Below are 23875 nucleotides of genomic sequence, written 5' to 3'. Positions count from 1 at the left end.
CAGTTAGTTGATTAAACATTATTGTTTTATTCACAAGTAAGTCCTGGTGAATTCTGTGGGCCTTACTTCCAAAGATGTGTGCACAGTCTTGCAACCATGGTTTCCTCATTGACCTGCTCCCTCTAGTCTGCACCAATTTGTATGCTTGGTTGTGTGACATTTATTCCACTTTCTAGGCTATAAAGGAGGACAGGTTTTTTTGAAGCTTGTTGCATTAAATCCTAGACCAGTGTTCTTCATTGTAAGGCCCAGGGGCTAGGGATGTGCACGTACCGGTGCTTGGCTGGTTTGGCGGCAGTGGGGGGGGAGGTGCTCGTCCCCCCCACAGCTGTGTTTCCCCCACCAATGTGGTCTCAAAAACCACTGGCACCAGCGTATCTCCTTGCCGTCCCAGTCAGCGTTGGACCGGAAGGGGCTCGCGCATGCGTGCAACACGTCATGCGTGTGCACCGGCCACTTCTGGTCCGACGCTGACCCGGGCGGCAAGGAGATATGCTGCTGCCCTGCGCCAGCGGTTTTTGAGACAGCGTCAGCGGGGGAAATATGGCCGGGAGGCGGGTGAGCACCCTCCCTGCTCCTTGAAGGTAACCCCCCCCCCCCCGCTGAACTGGCCTGAACTCTGTGCAGAGGTCAGCGTGGTGGGAAATGACTCTCAAATTGAAGTGGGGTTTTTTTGGTCAAATGGGCCCCTGCTTGAATAATAGTGAAGATCACTGTTCAAGACTACCCTTTTCCCACTGCCCTGACAAGCGTCCACTAGAGGGCAACCTAAATCCACTGCAGACTTCTCTGATGCACCTGATTTTTGGCTGCCTGTACTTTCCTGAATTTCTGATATAATCAATACATTAAAAATGGTGTGTGCTCAGGGACAGAATTGGGGTGAGGCTGAACCCTGCTCCCCCTGCGTCCCAGGGACTGTGTTGAGCCAGCTCTTTTATCTACATAACCCTTTCCTAGGTCTTTTGTTTTGGTCATGCTAAGAGCAGCAGAATGTTGGGAGGATGGGACTGAATGTTTGTGATAGACTTCTCTGTCTCTTTCTCTCCCATTTAAAAGGGACTGTTAGAATCAGAAGCCAAGTTCCAAGTGGGTTTTTCCCCTCTCCCCACCCCACTCCCCTCCAGTAGGTTCCTTTGCGAGTATCATCAAGCAGCAGCAGCAGCCATGTGGCATCTCTACTCTGCGCCTAGGCTACTCTTCCTCGTCCTGCTACAAACGAAACATTACAGTTCGTCAGATTGCAAATGGACAGCTTCGGTCAACATGTTTGGAGCCCTTGGGGCTGGCCGGCATATCTTTTTGAACCAGAGCGTAGTTAAAAGTGTGACCACTGTCTTTGAGGAACTGGTGGACTCGGCTATAGACCCTGAGGACAAAAATGCAGTGAGTGCCAGTTTCCTGTAGGAGTGGAGATGCCGCTGGATAAAGTCTGCCTTGGAATGCATGCTGAGCAAGAGCTAGCAAAAGTATGGCCTGGTTCACACAGTCATTCGAATCTAGGTTTATTGTGGGTTACCAAAATCGGGACAGAATCTGGGTAGGGTGTGCTCGTCCGACCCAGCCGGGGCTTGCAGTCAAGCTTCCTGCCACTGAGTTTGCTTTTATTTGCCACTTGATCGAAAATTGGGAGCGTGCCTTCTGCTCCTGAATTAGGGTAGGCAGCTTCTCCTACCCCGATTGTGATTGTGTGAACTGCCCTAACGTGTGTTTATAACAAAAAGTCAGAGCACAAGAAGCACCAATTAACACAACGGGATGAACAAGATAGCAACATAAAAGCACGCCTAAGAAAAGGGTCTTCCATTGGTGCTCAAAGACATACAGAGAAGGGGCTAGCAGTGTTTCCTATGGCATTCTGTTCCACACAGGGTGCCACTGCTGAGAAGCCTCTGTCCCTCAATGCCACCAGCCACACCTCAGAGAAATGGTGGGGCACACAACAGGGCCTCTGCTGAGGAGACAAGTGTTGGGCAGGTTCTCTGCTGCTGCAATCCAAGGACTTCTCAGTGTGGGTTGTGCATCCTCATGTGGCTCAAAGGCAGGACTATGCAAATTAAGTTGAAGACTTTAAGAGTCAGGGGAGCCTAGTCCCACTCAGTGTTTTTAGTCCTGCGTTTGACTCCAGGCAGTTCTCTCTCAGTTTTTCTGTGATTGCTTCCTTGTTTCTCTCTTACCTACTTCCATTTATTCTTCTTGACTGTCTGCTTTGTTTCTTTGTTCAAAGATCTTCTTTATCTTATCAAAAAAGAAACAAAAGGGAGGGAGAAAAGGGGAGAAGTTAGCCTTAGGTTTACTTTCAGTTTTACTTCCCTCCCCCCCCCCCCACTGCTTTTTAGTCTCCTTTCCAATAGGCTTATGAGATCACCTGGCATTCTGTGTATGTGTCCGTTCATGTCTCCCCCATCAACTTCAACAGCATGGGGTGGCTGTAGGAGGCCCCCCGGCTATTTGGAGCCCCCCTTCTGGACCTTGGAGACCAAGGACCGGGGCCCCAAGGTCTGGGGGTTAGAGCACCTCTGCAGGCAAGAGTTGCTCAGGTAAAGCCCAGCTGGAACCAGAAGATGTTGTGGTCCTATCAGTGAGGAAACCAGTAGGTTGGCTGAGTAGGTGGAGGCACCTTGGAACGTCAGAGAATGCTGTGGCCATGGAAACCTCTTCCATAGCAGCCCTGAGTGGCTCACTCCCAGGGAGCAGCACTGCACAGACTTGGAGGTTCCAGCCCCAATGATTTCTGACGGGAGCACCTGCTTGGGTCCCTTAGAATCCTTGTTCCGTGTAGCAGGGATTCCCAGGTGTTGTTGACTACAACTCCCAGCATTTCCAGCTGCAGTGGCCTTTGGCTGGGGCTGATGGGAGTTGTAGTCAACAACACCTGGGAATTCCTGCTACCTGTATAACACTGCATAGAATCTCTACCTGTGTTTGAGTTATTTAAAATACACTCTTTTATTTAGGACTGCAGTTTGTTTAACCAATATTTAATTAACACCAGTTAATTAAAGATTTAATTGATTATTCCTTAGAGGCCAAAAGCCAGCGATTTGTCCACTGAAGCTCACAAGGCCAGTGACAAAATTGCCAAATCCTGCTTCCTCAAAGTAGAAAAGAACTTCTAAAATAATTCCCTCTCTTTCAGCATTACCTGGGATTTCCGTATTACCTGAAAATTAACTTGAGCTGCAGGCTTCAGGTAAGCCTCATGCTTTGTGAGGATCCACCAGCTAGCAGGTCATTTTACTCATGAATTATAATTTCAAGGGCAGGTCCTAATTGCTCCACTCCTGCAGTGCACACATCTGCACTGGAAATGTATACTGGTTTGACGATGACACTCTTTAACGTGGCTGGTTTACACAATTATGAATAGCGGAGGAGAAGGCTCCTGTCCTAGTTTGGGTGCTTTGCGTGCTCCCATTCTCTGCTCGTGTGTGAATGAAAACCAAGGCTGGAGACACCACCCAGGATCATGTGCTAAGCAGCAGCTGGCCTGGAGAGCTCCCTCCTACCCAGCAGCTGTGCCCAGGTCTTTAATAAGGTAGCTGTTGGTAACTGACCCAGCTGCTGCCAGCTTAGCACGTGATCCTTGCTGGCACCTCCGATCTTGTTTTTCATTCACACCCGAGCAAAAGGGGAGCGTGCCCAGCTCCCAAAGTAGGGCAGGAGGCTTCTCCTGCCCTATTAATGGTTGTGACAGCTTCCCTCCTGCCTTGTTAGGCCTGTCCCCCATCCCCATTCCAGTGCGTTCTTGGTGCATTTCTATGGATGCAAGAGGAGCCAATGCAGACAGAGCTCTGGGTCAGCCACTCCACGAGAGACTGACTAGCCTTCCTCTTCCAGGACTCGGAATCAGCCATTCGATTAGCTCACTATACCGGGCTTAGACCGATTGTGATTGTCGCTTTTGAAGAACCCGTCCACCCTGTGGTACAGAAACAAGAGCAGCTGGAGATTGAAATGAGGGCTGCTCCATTCAGGGTCCCAGGTATGCTGCTGTCTTTGCACGTCCTCCTGATTGGAAGTGGGCGTGGGAATCGGCGGGGGGGGGGGGGGCAGGCCATGTGGTCAAGAAACACGTCATGTATTGGAACATGATTAGGTGCAGTAACCAGCAGCAGCTGTTCCTAACAAGCCAGGGGATGTCAAGCGAGGCACAGCTGCCTCTGGTTCCGGCAGTCCCATTGCACCTTCCCACCACCCCACCCCAGCCTGCCCATCTGTTAATGAGAGTCACACTGCCTGCAGGCTAGCCATTCATCAGGTAGAGCTGCACAGGCCCATAAAGCTCTGCCTGATGGCAACGCAGCTCTTGTCAACACAGGGGCAGGCCAAGATGGGAGAAACAGGTGCAATGGGGCAGCTGGATACCAGGGGCAGCTGCGCCTCGATTGCTGCACCATCACCCCCCCCAGCTCATTAGGATGAGCTGCTGTTGCCAATAACATGTATTCTTATTTGTAGTTCTTTTTTACCACCTTTCTACTCAAAGTTCCCCAAGGCAGCAAACCATGTAAAAATGTAAACCCCAAAATAGGCACATTAAAAGTATACAATCTTAAAAACATAAACAGCAGCACAGTGAAATAAAGCAAGCAGCAAGAAGGTACTTCTACTAATGTTACTATTATTTATGTACTGCTTTTCAACAAAAAAAAGTTCTCAAAGTGGTTTATGCAGAAAATGAATCAAAGCCAGAAGATGGTTCTCTGTCCCCAAGAAAACACACACAGGAGACTCCAGCAACAGCCACTGGAGGGATGCTGTGTTGGGGCTGAACAGGGCCGGTTGTGCTCCCTCTACTTAATGTGAAGTGAAGACCTGCTTTGAAAGGTGCCTCTTTTTGCTTTGAAGAGCAGCAAAAAGGCCCCAGACTCAGTCAACAGCAACCTAGATGGACTATAGATCGTTCCCTAAATCAAAGGTCCTCTGGGAAGAGGTGGATTTGATTACCTTCCTAAAAGTCCTGAGAGATGAAGCCAAATGGACCTCCTCTGGCAGGGAGTTCCACTGTAGCCTGGATCATGCAGCTTCTGAGGAGCTTCTGTCCTGAGCTCAGAAGGAAGTGGGACTTGGAGCAGAGCCTCCCCTGATTACTTTAGTAGGTGAGCAGATTCACACAGAGTAAGGCAGCCCTTTAGGCAAGGAGCCACAAACTTAGACTTAGCTCACTAGCCAGCCATTATTTGTGGTCGCCACCAATCCCCTCTCTTCTGTAATATCCTTTTCTGGCGCACAGGCAGATGTCATAGAAGAGAAGCAGGTCTTCCGTCACTTGCACTGGGGATATGGAGAGGGTAAGAAACAGGGAGCAAGGTTGCCAGAACCAGGGGCATAGCTATAATTGGGCAAACGGGTTCAAAGAACCCGAGCCATGCCCAATCAGGAGCTGCCATTCGCAGCCCTGACATGCTCCCCGTGTCTGACGTTTGGCTTTTTAAAAGCCAAATCTGGCCACCTAGACGGGGAGTCCTCTCTGACTGCTCAGAAAGGATTCCTGCTGTTCCTTATTATCTCAAGAATGGCAGTGGAAAGGGACCTCTGGGGAGTAGATTGGTAAGGTGCTGAGCATCCTACTTGCTATAGAAGTGTGCACAAAAGGAATTTACCCAGTTTGGTTAAACTGGACGTGTTCGGTTTTGTGCCCCCCAAACAGACCCCTGGCTTCGCTCAAATTCGAACCGGTCTGGGGGTTCTAAAGATTTTTTTAATTAAAAGCAAGATCCGTTGGATCTGGTGGTCTCAGGGGGTGCTGCTGCAGCTGTGGGAGGGTCTCCGCCGTTCCCACCCCCCGTTCTTCCAAGGGCCATATCAGCCTGTTTCCAGGCCCTTCCGGCCCTTTCTCGGCAGGGGCCATTTTAGAGGCCGATGTGCATGCGCCGTGGTCATTTGCATGGCCCGGGTCATGACTGGGCCTTGAAAATGGCCAGGGAGCATCTGTGGCAGCTTCCAAAATGGCCTCCACTACTGGAGAAAGGGCCAGAATGGCCCGAAAATGGGCCAAAACGACCCTTGGAAGAGCAGGCAGAGGGGGGAAATGGCAGAGAGACACCCAATGTCCCAGCAGCCATTGTAGCACCCCCTGAGGCCACTGGAGTATTTCTTTTTTAAAAAAATGTTTTTTAAAAATACTTTAGAGCCCCCAAACCGGCTCTGAGCTGGCTAGGGGGTGGGCAGTTCAGCTTGGTTTGATGGCGAACTGGTTCAACCTCAAGTTGGTTCGCACATCCCTAGCTTGCTAGAGGGCTGGGTGCATTCACTGCTGGCAAGCTGGCAAGTGGATTTGTAGAGGCCAGCTTTTAGGTACCTCAGGCCCAAATGATCCAGGACAGGGTTCTCAGCCTTGAGTTCCCAGATGTTGTTGGACTAAAACTCTCATCATCTCCAGCCACAGTTGGAGCTTAGCAGCCAATGAGTACTCTCAGGACATAACACCAGCTTTTCAAAGAAATCTACAAGTCACTAGCTTAAAACTATCCTAATTAGTCCGGCTTCTGGTACATGACTTGTTTGTGGCTTGGAAAGAAAAAGGACTTCCATTTTAGAATAGGCCATCTGGAAGGGATTCCTGCTCACCACAAGCGACCAGGTGAGTGGTGACTCACAACTCTGTGTGCCACTCTCTCTTCTTCTGCCCCTAGGACAATGTGACAGCGAGGAAGTATGTAATATGTGCTGGTATGTGCCAATGCCTCTCTTGAGTGGCAGCGCAGTGATGCATGTGAAGATAAAGAGCAACGACCTCGGTCTGCCTGTGGACAGCAAGAGGTGAGGGAGATGTTTGAGTGCAGGGCTCAGCCTTCATGCAGGAACGCTTTGAGGTGTGCTAGCTATTGCCTGGCCCATCTCTTGGAGGATTTGCGGAGCTTGGCAAGGGGTGCCTGGGCCATCCTGCTGGGCCTCAGTGTTCAGGAGAGGAAGGAGAGAAGGGAAACATCTTGAGCTTAGGCTGAAGCAGGTTTGGAGATATCTGGGACAGAGGATTCAACTGTCTAAGCTTTTTCTTTAGCAAGCTACTCCGAGAGAGAGAGAGGAACACCTTTGTAATCTTGAGCTTGCTGTTCTTATATCCTGAACATCTCTTGAGTCTTGCTGTTGCTACTGTTGTGAAATGGAAAATCTTGAGTAACTATATGCCTTGAGCTTTGCATTGGAGTCTTTTCAATGTTGGAGTTTTGTGTTTGTTAACTGGCAGATAAGGAGACATTAGAGGAGCAACGAATCCCACGTCTGAACACTCCTTGGGTTAGCCCAGCCCAGGGCTACTCAACTTCGGCCCTCTTCCAGATGTTGGCCTACAACTCCCATAATCCCTGGCTATTGGCCACTGTGGCTGGGGATTATGGGAGTTGTTTTTGCTGGGAGAAGAAAAGCCTAAATTGAGATATTTTTTATATATATATATATTTTCTGGGTGTGCCTTGGAATGTGTGTCCTGGCGCCCAGCTGATTGGCTGGGCGGCGGAGGCCAGAGGCGGCGGCGGGCCCGACCACGGAGGCAAGTGGCGGCGGCAGGCCCGGCCACGGAGGCAGGTGGCAGACTGTGGAGGCGGCACTCGGCCGGGCGGCGGCACTCGGCTCGGCAGCCTGGCCCGGCTGCGGAGGCGACCGGAGACTAGGGCAGAGGAGGGAGGGAAGAGGTAACCACTGGCCCCAAAGAGCATACAGATGCTCTGTGAGGGGTCGGCGAGTGTGTGTGTGTGTGTGTGTATATATATATATATATATATATATATATATATATATATATATATATGCCTCCTCCTGTGGACTCCCTTCACCTGTGACCTGGTCTCTCCCCAGACACCCCAGGTCTTCTCTGTTATTGTCCATCTTAACCTTGGGCTCTGCCTGCTTCGCTAGAGCTGTGCATCCCCCACGCCCTTTCACCTACCTTCTGGCTCCTCCCTGAAATGCCCAACTTCCCCAATCTGTCCTGTGCCTCCCTCCCGTCGTCTTGCCACTTAGTAGCCACTCTCTGGCTGGGCCTGTTAGGCCTGGACGCCCCACCTCTGCCCGCAGTGGAGACCATGGCAGCAAGACCATGTCTGCCGTAGGGGGCCTGCACCAGGATGCCGCTGCCTCCTAAGCTGGGCACGGGCAGCAGGGGCAATGCAGGGCCCTCCCGAGGGTTACGGAGAGAGTGAGGGTGAGGCAACAGGAGTCCTTCCACCAGCCTGGCTGGGTCCAACAACTTTCATTTGGCTCTTCCCAGCTGGCCAGGGGCTTTGTCAGTGGCCATGCCACCTGCTGGCTACTGTGTCATTTTGTTATGTAACCGTATGGAAGAGTCATTCTCTTCAGTTCCTCTTGCTTCCCCTTCCCTTGTTCCTCATGTCTCTCATTCCTCTGAGTGCATTACCCAAAAGGTGACAGAGGGAAATGCCACACATGAAGTAATTCTTTTTCTCTTTGCCCCTAGGATGTCCATCAATGTCAACGGCTTTGCATACATGAGCAACAAGAGGGCTTTCTTCAGGATTGGAAGGAAGGTGAGCTGCCATTGATGGGGTGGGGGATGAGTTTAACAGAGGCAGGCAGGGCTCAGAGGACCATGAGCGGACAAGGAAATGCAGCCTGCTTGCTCCCCAAAGAGGTGCATGTTTGGCCACCACCGAAAAACGCCTTCCTGAAGCTGAGGTGGACTTGTGTGGAAGAACGAAAGAGGAAGAATCCTCAGAGGTGCACAGAAGACACCTTACTGCCCAAGGGATTTTGAGTATGAACGTTCCTTGGGGGCTGCCCTGATTCTGTTTCTTTCCGGAAGAACCTAGCCCTGCTCTCTGCTTCCCCTCAGCACTACCATGGGTCTGCTTTGTACCTTTGGGCCATTCAGATCTCAGGAATGGCTTTTTCCACAGCAGCCAGGAAAATGTAGAAAGCTGGAGACTGGTGTAAAATACTGGTGTATTTGCCCTTTCAGGAAAAGGAGGCTGCCTTTGTGTGAATTAGAGGAGGAAACAAGATGAACAAGTTCTGTTAACTCAGGGGGCTGCAGCTTGGCTAATAGGTGCCAGCAATGCTGCAGCCACGACCAAGAGGGGTGAGGGGGATGGAGTAAAGGGATGGAGGAGGAGGAGCAGGAGTGCGGCTCAGGTGATGGTGGTGGAGAGATCTCTGAGGTGAGGGGAGCAATCAAGTACTAGCGTGCAGATGCTCTGCGTGAGTTAAGCTAGTTAAAAGTAAAATCCATTAGAATTAGTGGGACTTCTGAGTAAACAAGTTCAAGATTTTGAGCAGTAGCAGTAGCAGCAGCAGCAGCAGCAGCAGCTTTCAAACATACAGTTCCCCACCTGCAGCCTGAAGCAGAGCAGTCTAGATCCAGGATCACCACTTGATTCTGTGGAATGTGTCAGCTGTGGCACAGTATGTTGGACAAACACTGCCTTTGTCCTTTTCCCTCTGCTTCTCCTCTTCCACCCATCAAGGTACTCAAACTGAGGGAGTTCCTGGCTCTGGACCACAAGTCGCGTCCTCTGTGGAATACTTACAAACATGCCCCTGTGCTTATCCTCGGCGGGATCCCCAACAGCAAGATTGTCCTCCTGTCAGACACGGGATATGAAGATTTCTTTTCAATAGAGGTATGTACAGGAAAAAGAGGCCCTGGCATGGCCTGTCTTGTGCACAGCACCTCTTGGTTAGTTGTGGGCAGCAGGACCTCCCTGGTGGTGGCCCAATAATCACCAGCTCTAGGTTTTTGAACACAGCATGCTGCGTGCAGTGGATCTGCCATTTGGCAAGTTCAGCATGCTGAAAGCCTTCGCTCCAGTGGCTGGCGACTCGGGAGGCAGGACTGGGGGAAGCTGCCCGAGAGTTCAAATCCCCATTCCGCCATGAAACCCACTGGGTGACTTGAGGCTGGTGGTCACATATCTCTCAGCCTAACCTACCTCACAGGGTGGTTGTGAGGATAAACACAGCCATGTACACCGCTCTGGGCTTCTTGGAGGAAGAGTGGGATATAAATGTAACAATAAATAAAATAAATATTTTGAGCTGAAGAAAACTCAGGGATCTTGGCTCTGCCCACTAACTCACTCCTACCTGATCGAGGGCCAAGCTACACCTGACATTAAGCCCCTCTTAAGAAGGTGGCAATAACCCAGACATAGACCACCATTGGGCCTGTTATCTTTAAAAGCTAGCCTCAGATTCCCTCTGATCTGGACTGGGAGTGTGGCACATGGTGAGGGGTGCCAACCCCTGCTCTCTGAGCATAGAGGTACCTTTCAGAGTGGCAATTCTCTCGTTTTTAGTAGAGGGAGAGCAATTGGCCCTTTCCAACCTCGGCACAGCACCACTCCAGAGGCTGTTGCTGGTGTCTAACATGTTTCTTTATAGAGTGTGAGCCCTTTAGGGGCAGGGGGCCATATTGATCATTATATATTTTTCAGTGCAAACTACTTTTGAGAACCTTTGTTGAAAAGCAGTATATAAATGTTTGTAGTAGAGATGGGGTTAATACTTCTTTAGCAGGGGAGGAGTGCATCCGAAGGCGGGTTGCTCTCTTCCGTTTGCTCCTAGACAGGGCCAATCAGAATCAAAAAGAGTCCCAGAGACCCCCTATTGTGAGTGGGAGGAGCTTCCCCTGAGGTCCCAGTTCTGCCCTGTCTTGCTCTGATTAGGCAGAGTAGCCTTGGTGCTTTTCTGTTTTTATGGACTTTTCCTTTTGTGAAGGGCAAGACAGAATCTATTCTATTTTGGGGGGGGGGGGCACATCACTGCTTGGGAGGGTGGATTTTCAACATGAAAACAGTGCGGTGGGGGGAGTGTTTCTCCCGCTCCCCCATCTGTGTACCACACACACTCCTGGTCTGGGTGGTGCTGCTGGTGGTAGGTCACTGTGGCTAATTTGTATAGATGAAAGGATCACTTCTGGTCCGCTGCTGGGTTAAGCATGTCTTCTAAAGATGATAGGGCTTGATGTCACGTGTGACTTGGTGCTGAGGCAGAGGCCAAGGCTGCCCAGCTTTGGCCCTCCTGCACATGTTGGCCTACAGCTCCCATCATCCCTGCCTGTTGGCCACTGTGGCTGGGGATACTGGGAGCTGTAGCACCCAAAACAGCTGGAGGTCCACAGCTGAGTAGTCCTGTCATAGGCAAAGGGCTACTTCGCCCTCCCCAGATATCAACAGAGGCATCAACAGGGTGCTTTCCAGACTAGACCCGACAATGGGGTCAGGGCATATCTTGGACATGTGCTTCCACACTTCCTGCGTTGTGACACCGCAGTTCCTATGGGGACAGCAGGGTGCTGTTCACATTTCCAATGCCTTGTTGTGAATTTAATAGCTGCGATATAGAGCAAGGTCATACATGTGGCGTGAAAAAGTTGCTGTTTGTTCGGGTTGTTAGTTGCTGTGAGACTGCTCCCCTTGCTGTTTACGTTCCAAGTGCGACTCGCCTGAACGGAGGCATTTTGCTGCTGTTTCAGTAGCTAGTCTGGAAAGCGCCCAGAATTCTCCCCTTACCTGGCACTCAGCCACTCCTGTCAGTCTGCCTGGTCTTAGCTCACACACAGCAGCCAGAAGCTGAATCTCTCGATCACCCCTTTTGAGAGGGCTCAGGGTGTATTTGCACCATGGACTTCCAGCATTATCTCCAAGAAACATGTGGACTATAGTTAAGTGAGAGGGCTAGCAGAAAGTGCTCAGTGCCCTGTCAAACTACAGTTCTCGGGGTCTGTGGGGAACGTTACAACAATTAAACACAGAAGGCACTGAGAGTACAGAGTAACATGGGAACCTTCCCCATTGATCTGTGCTCAATAGGAACGGCTCCCCCATTTCCACCAGTAAGACAAGGCCTACCTTGTCCCTGTGTTTTATCCTTTTTGCTGCAGTTGGGCATCGACAGCTGCTGGATTGGCTCCCTCTCGTGCCCGCAGGCGACGTTCTCCTCTTCCATTGTTGACACCATCTCCACAGAAAGCACTCTCTTCATCCGACAGAACCAGCTAGTGTACTATTTCACTGGGAGCTACCCTATCTTGCAGCTTAACACCTCTGGCTCTGGTAGGTGAGCCCCAAAAGCCAAAGAGCAGACCTACATTGCCAGTGTACATTGCTATTATTCGGTTGGTCGCAGCTTACCTCAAAGAATCCTGGGAATGATAGTTTGGCACTGAGAATCCTTCCCCCCTCCGTGGCAAGGGACTTCAGTCCCCCACAGGAGCGTAGGCAGGCTGGCGGTGGTCTGTGTGTGGCCGCCACCGCAGCCTCCTGGCCCCACCCCTGTGTCTGACATCAGACATAGGGGCCCGGCTAGCCTTAAAGGCAGGGAAAGCCGTTCTGGCTGCACTGCCAATGCAGTGCAGGCCGATCTCTCTTCTAAATGGGGCTGCACGGCCCCGTTTGGGAGGGAGATCAATCGGCCCCACTGCATTGGCAGCGAGGCCAGGAGTCGCTCTCCCTGCCACTTGTGCCGCACTGCCAACTCAGCGCGGGCCGATTTCGGTTCCAAACAGGGCTGCATGTCATCTGCCCCTGATTGGTGGCAGCCCAGGATCTTTGAACCCCTTTGCCCAATGGTGGCTCTGTCCCGGTCCCCCATTCAGAACTACTGTTCCAGATTTTTTGGGGGGGGAGGGAGTGGGGATAGCCATTAACAGGATGCCAGCTTAAGATTCCTTGTACAAGTGGATCTGAAGAGATACATCTATTTAGCTATCATATTTCTATACCACCTGATATGTACATCTCTAGGCGGTGTACAAATGAGGGACTCTCATTGGTGTAGCACAACAGTTGCACTGGTGTTATGTCATGCTGGTGTACCTGTGATGCTAGCATCACTCTGTCGGGACAAGAGGCAGAAGTGACAACTGGGGAGAAGTAGAACTTGGTTAGAACCCTATGTTTGAGCTTATGCTGCCCCCCTCCCCCGTGACGGCATAATGTTTTGTGACAAAAGAGAGGCATAGTTTTCAAGCTGAGAGCCCCAAACCATTTCCCCTCCTACTTCTGCTCCATAGCCATGATGGAAACTAGGATTCTGACTCACTTTGCAGTCATAATTCAGTAGGCTGGTTCTCACAACCAGTAATATTGGGGTAAGATGTGAGCTACCCAGATTTGCATGATTGTTAGAACCCATGCTTTCCCCTCCAGCCTATGTTGCTTCCAGCAGGAATACCCAGCTTTTGTATCCAGCTTTTTACTGAGTGTGAAGGAGAGAAGAGCCCTCCTACCCCGATTCTCTGGCCACGAGAACCCTTGCGCCTGTTTTGCCTAGCAACTAGCATACAGCATGCCCTTCCCTGCATGGAAACCATTGAGAGTTGTGCCTACAGTGGTGCCAATGGACATTCTAGCCTTCACATTCTATGATACCAAAGCTGGAGTGGTGTTGGCAGGGCTGGGTCCAACTCCTGCTTCTTCATGGCCAATGGGAGGGCAGCTGCTGATGTAATGAAGCTTTTCCAGTCTGCTGGCAGTGCAAAGCATGCTGGGAAGGCATACGGGCCCTGGGAGGACTTTCCATGGAAGGGCGGAGCTTCCAGCTATTGAGTTCAGCACCAGAACCCTCGGCAGCTTTGCTTGTGTGTTTGCTGGAGGGACTTAGGACCCATTTGTGTGCTGCTGGTGGAATAGCAGCTCACCTGCTCCCACCCACCCCACTACCTACCCATTCCTACCCAGCCCCAAATGGTTGTGTAAAAGAAGCTAGAGTTTTCTCATGGTGTGACTTGAACCCCCGCTCTTTGTGCTGTATTTCAGTGCTCTGCTACCAGGTTAGTCCCTGGGCACTGTCTTTGTGGTTCTTGCTCTTCCTTGTGTTCCTTGCTAAAAGCTTACACCCCCTCCTCACCCCCACCCAATGCAGCCAAAATGGTTCAGTACCCACTTCTTTTTGCCTCCTGCCTGCCTCTCAGCATGGCTGCTCCCGGCCAGCCATGCTCCGCACAGACTCACTCACTGAAACTGAGAGCATGCCGATTGAGTGAGTCACACAGGCACGTCAGGTAGCAGCAGCGAGAAGGCGTGCTGGAGGTCCCTTCTCTTTTTTCCTTTTTTTCTCCCCCCCCTTTTTAATTTAATGTTTTTTGACATTTTGTATTTTACAACGTCTTTCCCAGTTCCCCACCCCACCCCGAGCCCAGCCTTCCCTTCCCCCTTCAGCAATGGTTGGGGGAAGATGAGAAAAAGAAGGAGAGATGGAAAGAGAAAGAGGGAGAAAGAAAGCAGAAGGGGAGGGAGGGAAGAGGAGAAGGGATACTCACCATTGCACTAGTAGGTGTGGGTAGATCAGAGGGGTTTCTCTTCTAAGAATAGAACTTTGCTACTCCCTCCCCACTTGATGTGTGGCATTTTTGATAGCCTGGTCCCCCTGTCATTATTGATCTACCCACTGAGGAAACTCTGGTGTGCTTCTAAGCTACCCCATAGTTGCACAGGACACAATTTGGAAACCACTGCCATAAAGGAACCCCTCCCCCCTCCTTCCCTTATATTCCTTTAGAATTGTGGGCGCGCATCTTAAACAATGTCTGTGTGAAGAATCTAAACCCGGTGCATTTTGCTCAGAACAACACCGAGTATGTGATTGCCCTTGGTGGTGGCTGGCAGGAGGGAGAATTCTTCCTTATTACTTCTAAAGGTATGTCTCTTTTGCTATATCTGCTGGATGGAGGCCTAGCTTGGTGCACTGTGTCCCTTCACTAGGGGCTGCCTTTGCTTGAAACAAGGTGAGGCAAGGTTGCTTCAGGTGGCAAATTACTGGGGTGCTAGCAGGGCAGCAAGATGCTTTCTGCCGTTGCCATTGGAGCAGCTCTTTGGGATTGATCTGACTCTTGCGGATTTTGCAAGGAGCGCCCCTTCTCCTCACACGCTTTGCTAACCTTGCAAGAAGCATGAGGAGGCTGTTGCTGGCCATGTTTCATCCTCCCTGCCTATGCACTTTCCAAGCTTGCAAGGGTTGGTTTTGGAAAGGGGCTGGCCCCCACCAGCACCATGGGGCAAGGCATCATTGTGTGCCTCGTCTCAGGAACGACAATACCTAGGGCTCCCCCTGGCTTTTTGATACAGAGAAAGTGTTAGGAAGGAGTGCAGCTTGTCTGGGAATTAGTCTATGAACTGGGGTAGGGACCTGCTGACAGCTGGAGGTTTTGTCAATCAGGAAGGGGAAGTGAACCAGCCATTCTCGCTTGCTGCGATCAAGGCCATCTCGATGGGTTATCCCCCTCACGTGTTTTAGGGCAGAACTATGTTAATTAGCTGAAAAATAGAACAGTCTAGAGCCTGAGGGGGATGACCCCACCCTGCACTATTTTCCTACACTAAATCTGAAGCTTATGGCGGTAGTGTCTCGCTTTTACTCCTTCCAACAGGAACATTAGGAGGTTCTCCTCTAGGGCCTCTGCTGAAGCAGTAGTGGGCAGACGCCACTTATGGCTAAATTGCTGGCAAGCTGACTCCACCTCCAAAACCAACTTAACAGTGGTGCCTTATGATAGCACGAAGCTTTTTGGGGAGATGGCTCTCAAGGACGTCCTTGTAGAGTTTAAGGACAAATGAAAAATGATGTCTTCGGCTCCATGCAAACAGGAAAGACCGAACTTCAGAAAGCCTTTTCAGTCCTTTCGTCTCTTCTTCAGGGCCCGGGACAGGGACTTTAGACCTCAGAGGGGGGCATGGAACTGCCAGTGCTTTCCAGCCAGGGCCACAGGAACCAGACAAGGCTTCTCTGAAGCAACCAAAGTAGCACTTATGTCTCTGTCCTGGTTGGCCACCTCTCGGGATTCTTCCACGCCTGGGAGCAGTCCACTTCGGACAAATGGGTCCTAAGCCTGATAGAACACAGATACAGAATAGAACTGAACGGCCTTCCCCCCTCCAGATTCATTCCAACCCCATGCTCCCGCTCTTTTTCCAAGCGTACAGAGCTAAGCCACACCATTCAACACGTCATGGACATAGGAGCAGTGGAACCCGTGCCTCCCGATCAGGCAGGGAGGGGCGTTTATTCTATTCTGCTTACCGTCCCCAAAAGGGACGTATACAAAAGAGCGGTACTAGACTTGAAGTACCTAAACTAGTGGGTGTGTCACATCAGATTCCGCCTCGAATCACTGCGTTCAATCACGGAATCCCTTCAACACAGCAACCTACTAACATTGGTGGACCTAAAGGAGGCCTACCTCCACATCCCGATCCATCCTAGCAGCAGGGCACTTCTCCGATTCAAATATGCAGGTGTGGATTACCAGTACTCAACCCTAACATTTGGACTATCCTCAGCTTCGAGGATTTTCATGAAGGTCCTGGCTCCTTTGATGGCCGACCTCTGCCTTCAGGGAGTCAGGATCTTTGCCTATTTAGACGACCTGCTCCTTCAGTCAAGGTCTCAGGATTTTGCGACCTCTGACCTCCAGACCACTCTGAATGCTCTTCTGCATCACGGATTCATAATAAACCTCAAGAAGAGCCAGATCTTCCCATCTCACAGACTACAGCACTTGGGAGTAATAATTGCTGCTCTACACAACCGTCTCTATCTCCCACAGGACAGATTCCAACAAATATCATCAGAGATCAATCAAGCACTCGCTCCGCCGACAGTAAAGTTGATGTCCTTGGCAAGGATTCTTGGACTAATGGTCGCCACCCTGGAGGCAGTGCCGTGGGCCAGGTTCCATCTCAGGGAACTACAATGGTTCCTCCTGCCTTATCAGTCTGCGATTGCATTGAAGAAACAGCTGTCCCTCACTCTTCCACCTCAAGTACGCCAGTCACTACTCTGGTGGCTCTTGCCCCAGAATCTGCTGGAGGGCAAAAGATATACAGACTATCCAAAAATTATAGTCACAATGGATGCCAGCACCCATTGGGCTGGGGAGACCATTGTCAACAGCACTTGACTCAGGGAAATGGTTGGCTGCAGAAAAACAACACTCAATCAACTGGCTAGAGTTGAGGGCCATCCACCTCACTCTTCATGACTTCCAATGGTCCTTACAGGGTCAAGACATCCTGATAAAGATGGACAATACTACCGTGAAGGCCCACGTGAACAGGCAGGGGGATACCTGCTCCAAATCCCTAGGAAGCATCCCTCCTGATCACTTGGGCAGAGAACATCTAACCTCCCTCTCAACACATCATGTCAAGGGGGATCTAAATTGCCTAGCCGACTGGCTCAGCAGGAAGGATCTACTTCCAGGTGAATGGTCCCTAAACCCAGATGTCGTCAACCTACTGGCGCACAGGTGGCAAAGGCCAATAGTCGACCTCTTCACGACTCCATTCAACACCAGGCTTCCAAGGTTCCTGTCCAGATTTCCATGCAGCACCACGGAGGACACTGACACATTGTCAGCAATCTGGCCAACAGGCATTCTATATGCCTTCCCTCCGACTCTGCTCCTGTCATGAGTGCTCTGGCACATCAAGATCCTGCAAGCAGAGGTCATCCTAGTGGCCCCGTTCTGGACACATTGGCACTGGTTCACAGAACTTCTACACCTCAACACCGCGGAACCGTGTTTCCTTCTGATCGTTCCGGACCTCCTGTCGCAGGGACCAGTGAACCATCCAAATCCCGGCTGGTTGCGGCTAGCCGCGTGGAGACTGAGCGGAGGATTCTGAAGAGCAAGGGCATCTCCGATAAAGTTTCTGCCACCATCCTCACTTCATGTAGAGCATCTACAAATAGAGTCTACCAGTGCACATGCACTGGTCGGCCCGCCACTCTGTCCCCAGGGGTCAAGCGACTATTTACCACCTCCTTCAATTCCTCCAAGAAGGCCTTGACAAGGGCTTAAAACCCAACACCCTGAAGAGACAAGCAGCATCGCTGGTAGGTCTTATCTCAGGCCTATTCACAAAGTCAAGTATTGCTCACCTCCTCCTTAAATGGTTCTTGCAGGGGGGGCAACTCTCCTCTCTCCTCCTACATTTCACCGCTTTCCACCTTGGAGCTTAAATGTTGTCTTGAGAACCCTTCAACACGCTCCATTTGAACTCATCAAATCTATTCCCTTGAGACTGCTGTCATTTAAATTGGCTTTCTTAGTTGCAATTACGTCCACCAGTTGTGTATCTGAATTGAGAGGTTTGTTAATTCACTGAGCTTACTGCATCTTTGCGGAAGACTCCGTCTCCCTGATTCCAGATCCTTTTATCAGGCCTAAAGTTTTGACGCAATTTCACCAGTCCCAGGATGTATTCATCCCATCCTTTTGCCCACATCCTAAACACCCCCAGGAAAAACTGTGGCATAAGTTGGACGTCCGTCGCTGCCTAAAAACATACATCAACAGGTCAGTGTGGTTCTGCAAGATGGACTCCATGTTTATTTCCTATCTCCCAGCCTCTGTGGGTGAGGCAGTGACTTCTACAACCATTGCCAGGTGGATCCGATCGTGTATAGCCCTGGTATACGAGACCCAGAAGATCCAGCCTCCTGCAAAAATAATGGCCCACTATAAGGGTGGCGGCGGCCTCAGCCACATTCTCAACCAATGCCCCAGTCCTAGAAATATGCAAGACCGCAATATGGAAAAACCTGTCGACTTTCACTCGCTGTTATAAGATGGACATTTATGCCTCAGCCCAGGCGGCTTTTGGCCGACGTGTCCTTCAGGGGGTGTTTCCCCAGGAGTAGTCAAGAGCACTCTCTCCCTTGATATGCACCAGCTTGTGTATGTCCTGTCGAGATGGCCTTGATTGCAGCAGTCGAGAACGGAGCATTGGTTCACTTGCCATGAAGGCTTCTTCTGGTTGCTGCGGTCAGGGACATCTTGGCTCACCCTTTTCTCTGCTCTTGTGCTGCTCCTGGAGGGTTGTTTCCTTGGATCACTCATTTCAGTCATTTATGACCTGTTAGTCTCAGTCAGTTTTGCTATGGATTTGATTGGAGACATTCTTTTTAGGGGTGTGCACGGAACCGCAGAGCTGCGGTCCGGCACTGTGGGGTGGGTTCCTTTAAGGGCGGGGAGGGTTTACTTACCCCCCCGCCACTTGCCCCCGTCCAGCGCACGTATTTAATGTAATAATTGGGGCAGCAGGATACTTCCCTGCTGCCCCTTGTCCCTCTGCAATGCCCCAGCTTTGACTCACAGTTTTGAAAATAAATTACTGCTGCCCAGTGCCAATAATGAAGTTGAAGAAGAAGCCGGCCTCCACTTCGGCGCCTCTCCGCCCGGCGGCTCCCCCAGGAGCCGCCGCCGCCTCCCAGCAGCCACTGAGAGCGGCTCTGCCATGGAGGACGCGCCGCGGCAACCCTCACTTCCGGCTACCATGCGACTTTCCCCCCACATACAGAGTGGCTGCATTCTGCCACTCTGTATGCGGGGGAAGTTGCATGGAAGCCGGAAGTGAGGGTTGCATCACTTCCAGCTTCCATGCGACTTCCCCCGCATACAGAGTGGCAGAATGCAGCCACTCTGTATGTGGGGGGAAAGTCGCATGGTAGCCGGAAGTGAGGGTTGCCGCGGCACGTCCTCCATGGCAGAGCCGCTCTCAGTGGCTGCTGGGAGGCGGCGGCGGCTCCTGGGGGAGCCACCGGGCGGAGAGGCGCCGAAGTGGAGGCCGGCTTCTTCTTCAACTTCATTATTGGCACTGGGCAGCAGTAATTTATTTTCAAAACTGTGAGTCAAAGCTGGGGCATTGCAGAGGGACAAGGGGCAGCAGGGAAGTATCCTGCTGCCCCAATTATTACATTAAATACGCGCGCTGGACGGGGGCAAGTGGCGGGGGGGGTAAGTAAACCCTCCCCGCCCTTAAAGGAACCCCCCCACCCGGACCCGGACCAGCCAGATCCGAACCGGTCTGGAAAGTCCGGAGGCCTTTACAATGGCTTCCAGACCGGTTCGGACACACCCCTAATTCTTTTCAACATAGACTGTAGTTCGGCTTCTAGATCTAACCTATAGGTCAAGTTCTCCTTCCTAACTTGGCCTGTAAGAACTGGCAAGGTCATCCCCCTCAGGCTCTAGACTGTTCTGTTTTTTAGCTAATTAACATAGTCCTGCCCTGCAGCACGTAAGGGAGATAACCCATTAAGAGGTCCTTGACCGCAGCAACCAGAAGAAGCCTTCACAGTAAGTGAACCAATGCTCCATTTTAACCCTGTCTGTTTCCTTTATTTTATAGATGGAATTGTGCATGTCTCCAAATCCAAAAGGTCTGATGGGAAGACAGCGTGCAACTTTTTGAGACGTAGGTGTTTTTCAGTCCTTATTTTCTAAAATCTGCCCCCGCTTCTTACTGGTAGCCACCACAGTCCCAGGCAGCTGCTGGGAATTTTTGTAGGGGTGGTGGTGGATAAAGCTGTAACAGATATGTGGAGGCTTGCTTTCCTAGCCTTGACTAAGTACCATTCAAAACCAAAAATCTACCCATGAACATGCATTGTGTGGGCTGGGTTGGAGAGATCCCCTCTTTAATTGTTATGTTAAACCAATGAGCATTACATTTAAAAACATTCTGTAAATATGCAGCAAAAGCATATTGTGATTGGTGCTGATTAGCTGGTGCCTCTAACATCACCAAGGAACTCCTCCTCCCATTCAGTCTCCAAAACAGTTTTGTCACTTTTAAAATGTCTCTGCATCTTTTTTTCTTTTTCTTTTTCTTTTTAGAAGGCAAGCTAGGAATGTCCAGGAATAAGTATCCACATGGCACTTAAAAAAGGTTTTTTAAAGGTAGTCCCATGATGTGGCACACAGTGGGAGGGGCACGACTGACAAGAGCGCTCGCATTCCGTTCACTGGTTCGCATGTCTGTCATGCAAATGGTGACGCAAGAGGAATCCAGGCTCACACTGGGTGGCTGTGACAGGACACAACCCACCGTGACTTTGCCTTGTACATTACTTTGGCTTAAGGTGGTATGTATACCTTGTATGTGACAACAAAAAGTGGTTCATGTACAGTCCCCATATCTGAGTGACATTTTCTCCCTTCCAGTCACGAAGTGCAGCATTGTGTGGGCCGTCTTCTCTACTCAGGAGAACAAGTTCATCCTACTAGTGAACGAGCTGGAAACGAATAACCACTTCATTGTCTTTTTCTATCGAGGTTAGACTGACACTCTTGCGCATTAGTAGTCTTCAGTAGCATTATAGAAGCATTTGCAATCCAGTTAAGCATCATACACAAAACAATCAGCGGACAGGTAGGTCCCACTAGAATTGCTGAGACTCCAGCAGGCATGATGCAACAGGGACGGGAGAGAGACCAGAAAAATGAGTGGTTTATTTGTTTAGAATATTTATTTACTGCTTTTCAACAAAAAGGTTCTCAAAGCAGTTCACGTAGCAAAAGAAGAAGAAAACAGTTCCCTATCCCAAAGGGGCTCTCAATCCACACAAAGGCACACCAACAAATATTTATTTGTTTGTTTATTTATTTTTAATGTATCAGATTTGTGTACAGCCCCAAACTTTCATCTCTGGGCGGTTTACAAAGCCAATGGGAAGGATGCTGTGCTGGGACAGTTGCGCCCCCCGCCCCCGGCTGCAAAATATAAATGGGAAGGATTCTGGCACTGGGACAGTTGCTCTCCCCCGCCAAACAGAAAAGAGGCCCCACTCTCAAGATTGAATGGTGAGCTGCAGAGTAGCACTTTGTGACATGTTTTAATGCTTGGATGTTTTCTCTGCTCCCTTTGCAGAAGGAGAGTATTTTGAGCACGTCTATGAGCCCCCCAAGTTTGTCCCCAAAGGTAAGGACCGCAGCAACACTGTTCCGGGGCAGAAACAACCCTCCTCCCTCACAGATGGCAGTGGCTATCTGAGCCAGGGGAGTGCCAAAGGAGGTTACTACACAGCTCTACCTGACAAATGGCCAGCCTGCAAGCAGTATGGGGTGGAGAGAGAGAAAGGAAAAGGAGCCTGAGCTGCTGCCAGGAAGCAGAGGCAGCTGCACCTCCTTGGGCACTTCCCAGACTCCTTACGACCAGCCACAGCCGCTCACAGAGCTACAGGGCCCATTGACCATGGGTCTGTGCTGCCTTTCTCCCAATGCATTCAGGGAGGTTCAGTGTTTCGAAACACAGCCAGAAAGCAGATAGACAGCATGGGAAGAGGGGGGAAAGGTGATGAAATTGGCCAGGCCCCTGCAACAGTCTCTTCTGGGAGGGGAAGTGCTGAATGGCGGTTGGTCCCCGCTGTCTCCCGCCTTCCTCGGATGCAGGCCTCAGTGTTCCTTGGGGCTGAAAGTGAGAGAGAAGATTCCCTCCAGGGCACTCCTCTTTCATGGAGACTGCCACCCCCCCGCCCTCATTTAAAACCTCTCAAGCAGAGCAGAGCGTCCATTCCAGTGGCCCCCCTCCCCTTGATTTCCTTTGCAGGCTCCGATAAAGGGTTTGTGATGCTGCTGGGGAACGAACAGTATACAAACACAAGCCTTGTCCCGAGGGGATTGTCCTTCAACCCCTTCAGTATGATATTCTACATCTGGGGGAATGTAATCTTGCAAAGGTAGGATTCCTTACCCCCAACCTGCTGGGCTGCTGAATATGGTTGGTGTGCTTTGTTGTGTCTGTAGCTGCCAGACATGTGGTGGTGGTGGTTGTAGTAGGTAAGAGTCTTCTGCAGGGGACCCCGTCAGTGAGTTTGAAAGACCTGAAGTAGACCTAAAGGCTATTTACATATAAGCCCTTTCTGGCTTGGAGAATGTTAATTTGGGTCCAGAGGCTCGTCTGGAGCCATGGAAATCTCTCCTACTGTAATGACCTGTTTTGGCCGGCTGCCCAGCAGCTCCAAAATCACTCCTTCCAGAGGGGAAGGGAGAGTGGACAGATGCAGTCAGACAGAAATAGAGACGAAGCGTAGTCCAAATGTTTCACAAAGTCAGCACTGGGAATTCCACAGACATCAGGATCGGGGGGACACACGAATTGTAGTCAGTCAAAACAAAACAGATTCAGATTCCAGGGTCAAGGCTGGTCACCATGGACGTTGTTTCCAGTTGTTTCCAACAGATCCGGCTTCCAGGCTGCTCTAAATAGGCGATGTGCTGAGAGTCCCGCCCATCACAGCCGCTGTGCCTTGCCAGGGAGATGCAGTCAGGTCAGAGCTGGAACACCTGTTCCTTCTGGCCAGTCTCTCCGACCTGCAGCATTTGTCCCTTTGAGCCTGTACTCTGGCCACACATCGCTGCTGGGGATCTGGGACAGGCACCTCGACTTCAGAGGCCTCAGAGGCTTTAACAGGAGCAGGAAGGGAAGGAGACAGAGGGGCCTGCAAGCCTGTCGACTCCGGCTCTGCTGAGTCAACCGGAGTTTCAACCTGCTCTGTGTCTTCATCTGAGGAATCCTCCTCCATGACCCCCGTGGGGGTCATCACACCTACCCAGCACCTGCCTAAGTGGGTAGCCTAGCATTTGGACCCACACTTTAACTAAGACAGAAATCCCCACTGTCCTTCCTCAGCTTTTGTTCATGTGGGTGATTGGAGCCACTTCTGCATCTCCCAGGAGCTGGTGGCCATGTTACAAGAGAGTCCAGAGGAAAGCGGGGCCAGGGAGAGGCGTGCTGTCGCATTGCTGAGGGCTGCCTCTCCACGGCCTGCCTGGTGCATTGTGGGATACGAGAGGACTTGCCCCTCCCTCTCCCACTTTGGGAGTCTGATGCTGCACCGGACATGTGGGCACATGAGTGGCAGAGCCCAGAGGAGGCTCCAGTCATCTGGGGAAAGGCAGGTAGGATCCTGCCTCCCCCCGTCTAGTAATGTGAATGGCCTTCTAGTCGAGTATGTTTAAATTAAAGCTATCCACTCCTAAACTACAAGTCAAAGCCAGAGGCACGGCTCAAAGGCAGGTAGGCAAACCAGGGGTGGAGGGCAGTCCTTTCATGAGGCAAGGTGAGGCAGTTGCTTCAGACTGCAGATTATTGGGGCTCCGGCAGGGAAGCAGGGTGCTCCCCCCGCCACT

At 51.0% G+C, this 23875-nt stretch overlaps 1 protein-coding gene across 3 annotated transcripts in view; it reads left to right on the top strand.

The window, feature by feature from the left end:
- CATSPERG (cation channel sperm associated auxiliary subunit gamma) overlaps nt 1-23875 on the top strand; it is a 46364-nt gene that overhangs the window by 1488 nt on the left and 21001 nt on the right. For all 3 annotated transcript variants that reach the window (XM_053266861.1, XM_053266859.1, XM_053266862.1), the window contains exons 2-13: nt 1128-1386; nt 3140-3193; nt 3841-3985; nt 6639-6765; nt 8420-8489; nt 9426-9581; nt 11843-12014; nt 14461-14598; nt 20094-20159; nt 20909-21019; nt 21615-21665; nt 22293-22422. In XM_053266861.1, coding sequence (XP_053122836.1) covers nt 1128-1386; nt 3140-3193; nt 3841-3985; nt 6639-6765; nt 8420-8489; nt 9426-9581; nt 11843-12014; nt 14461-14598; nt 20094-20159; nt 20909-21019; nt 21615-21665; nt 22293-22422 — 1479 coding nt within the window. The remainder of the gene's footprint in view (nt 1-1127; nt 1387-3139; nt 3194-3840; nt 3986-6638; nt 6766-8419; nt 8490-9425; nt 9582-11842; nt 12015-14460; nt 14599-20093; nt 20160-20908; nt 21020-21614; nt 21666-22292; nt 22423-23875) is intronic.

This window comes from Hemicordylus capensis, chromosome 7 (assembly GCF_027244095.1).
Source record: "Hemicordylus capensis ecotype Gifberg chromosome 7, rHemCap1.1.pri, whole genome shotgun sequence".
NCBI classification, from domain to species: domain Eukaryota; kingdom Metazoa; phylum Chordata; class Lepidosauria; order Squamata; family Cordylidae; genus Hemicordylus; species Hemicordylus capensis.
Note: the sequence above shows the minus strand (reverse complement) of the source record. Positions and strands in the feature narration are given on the sequence as shown.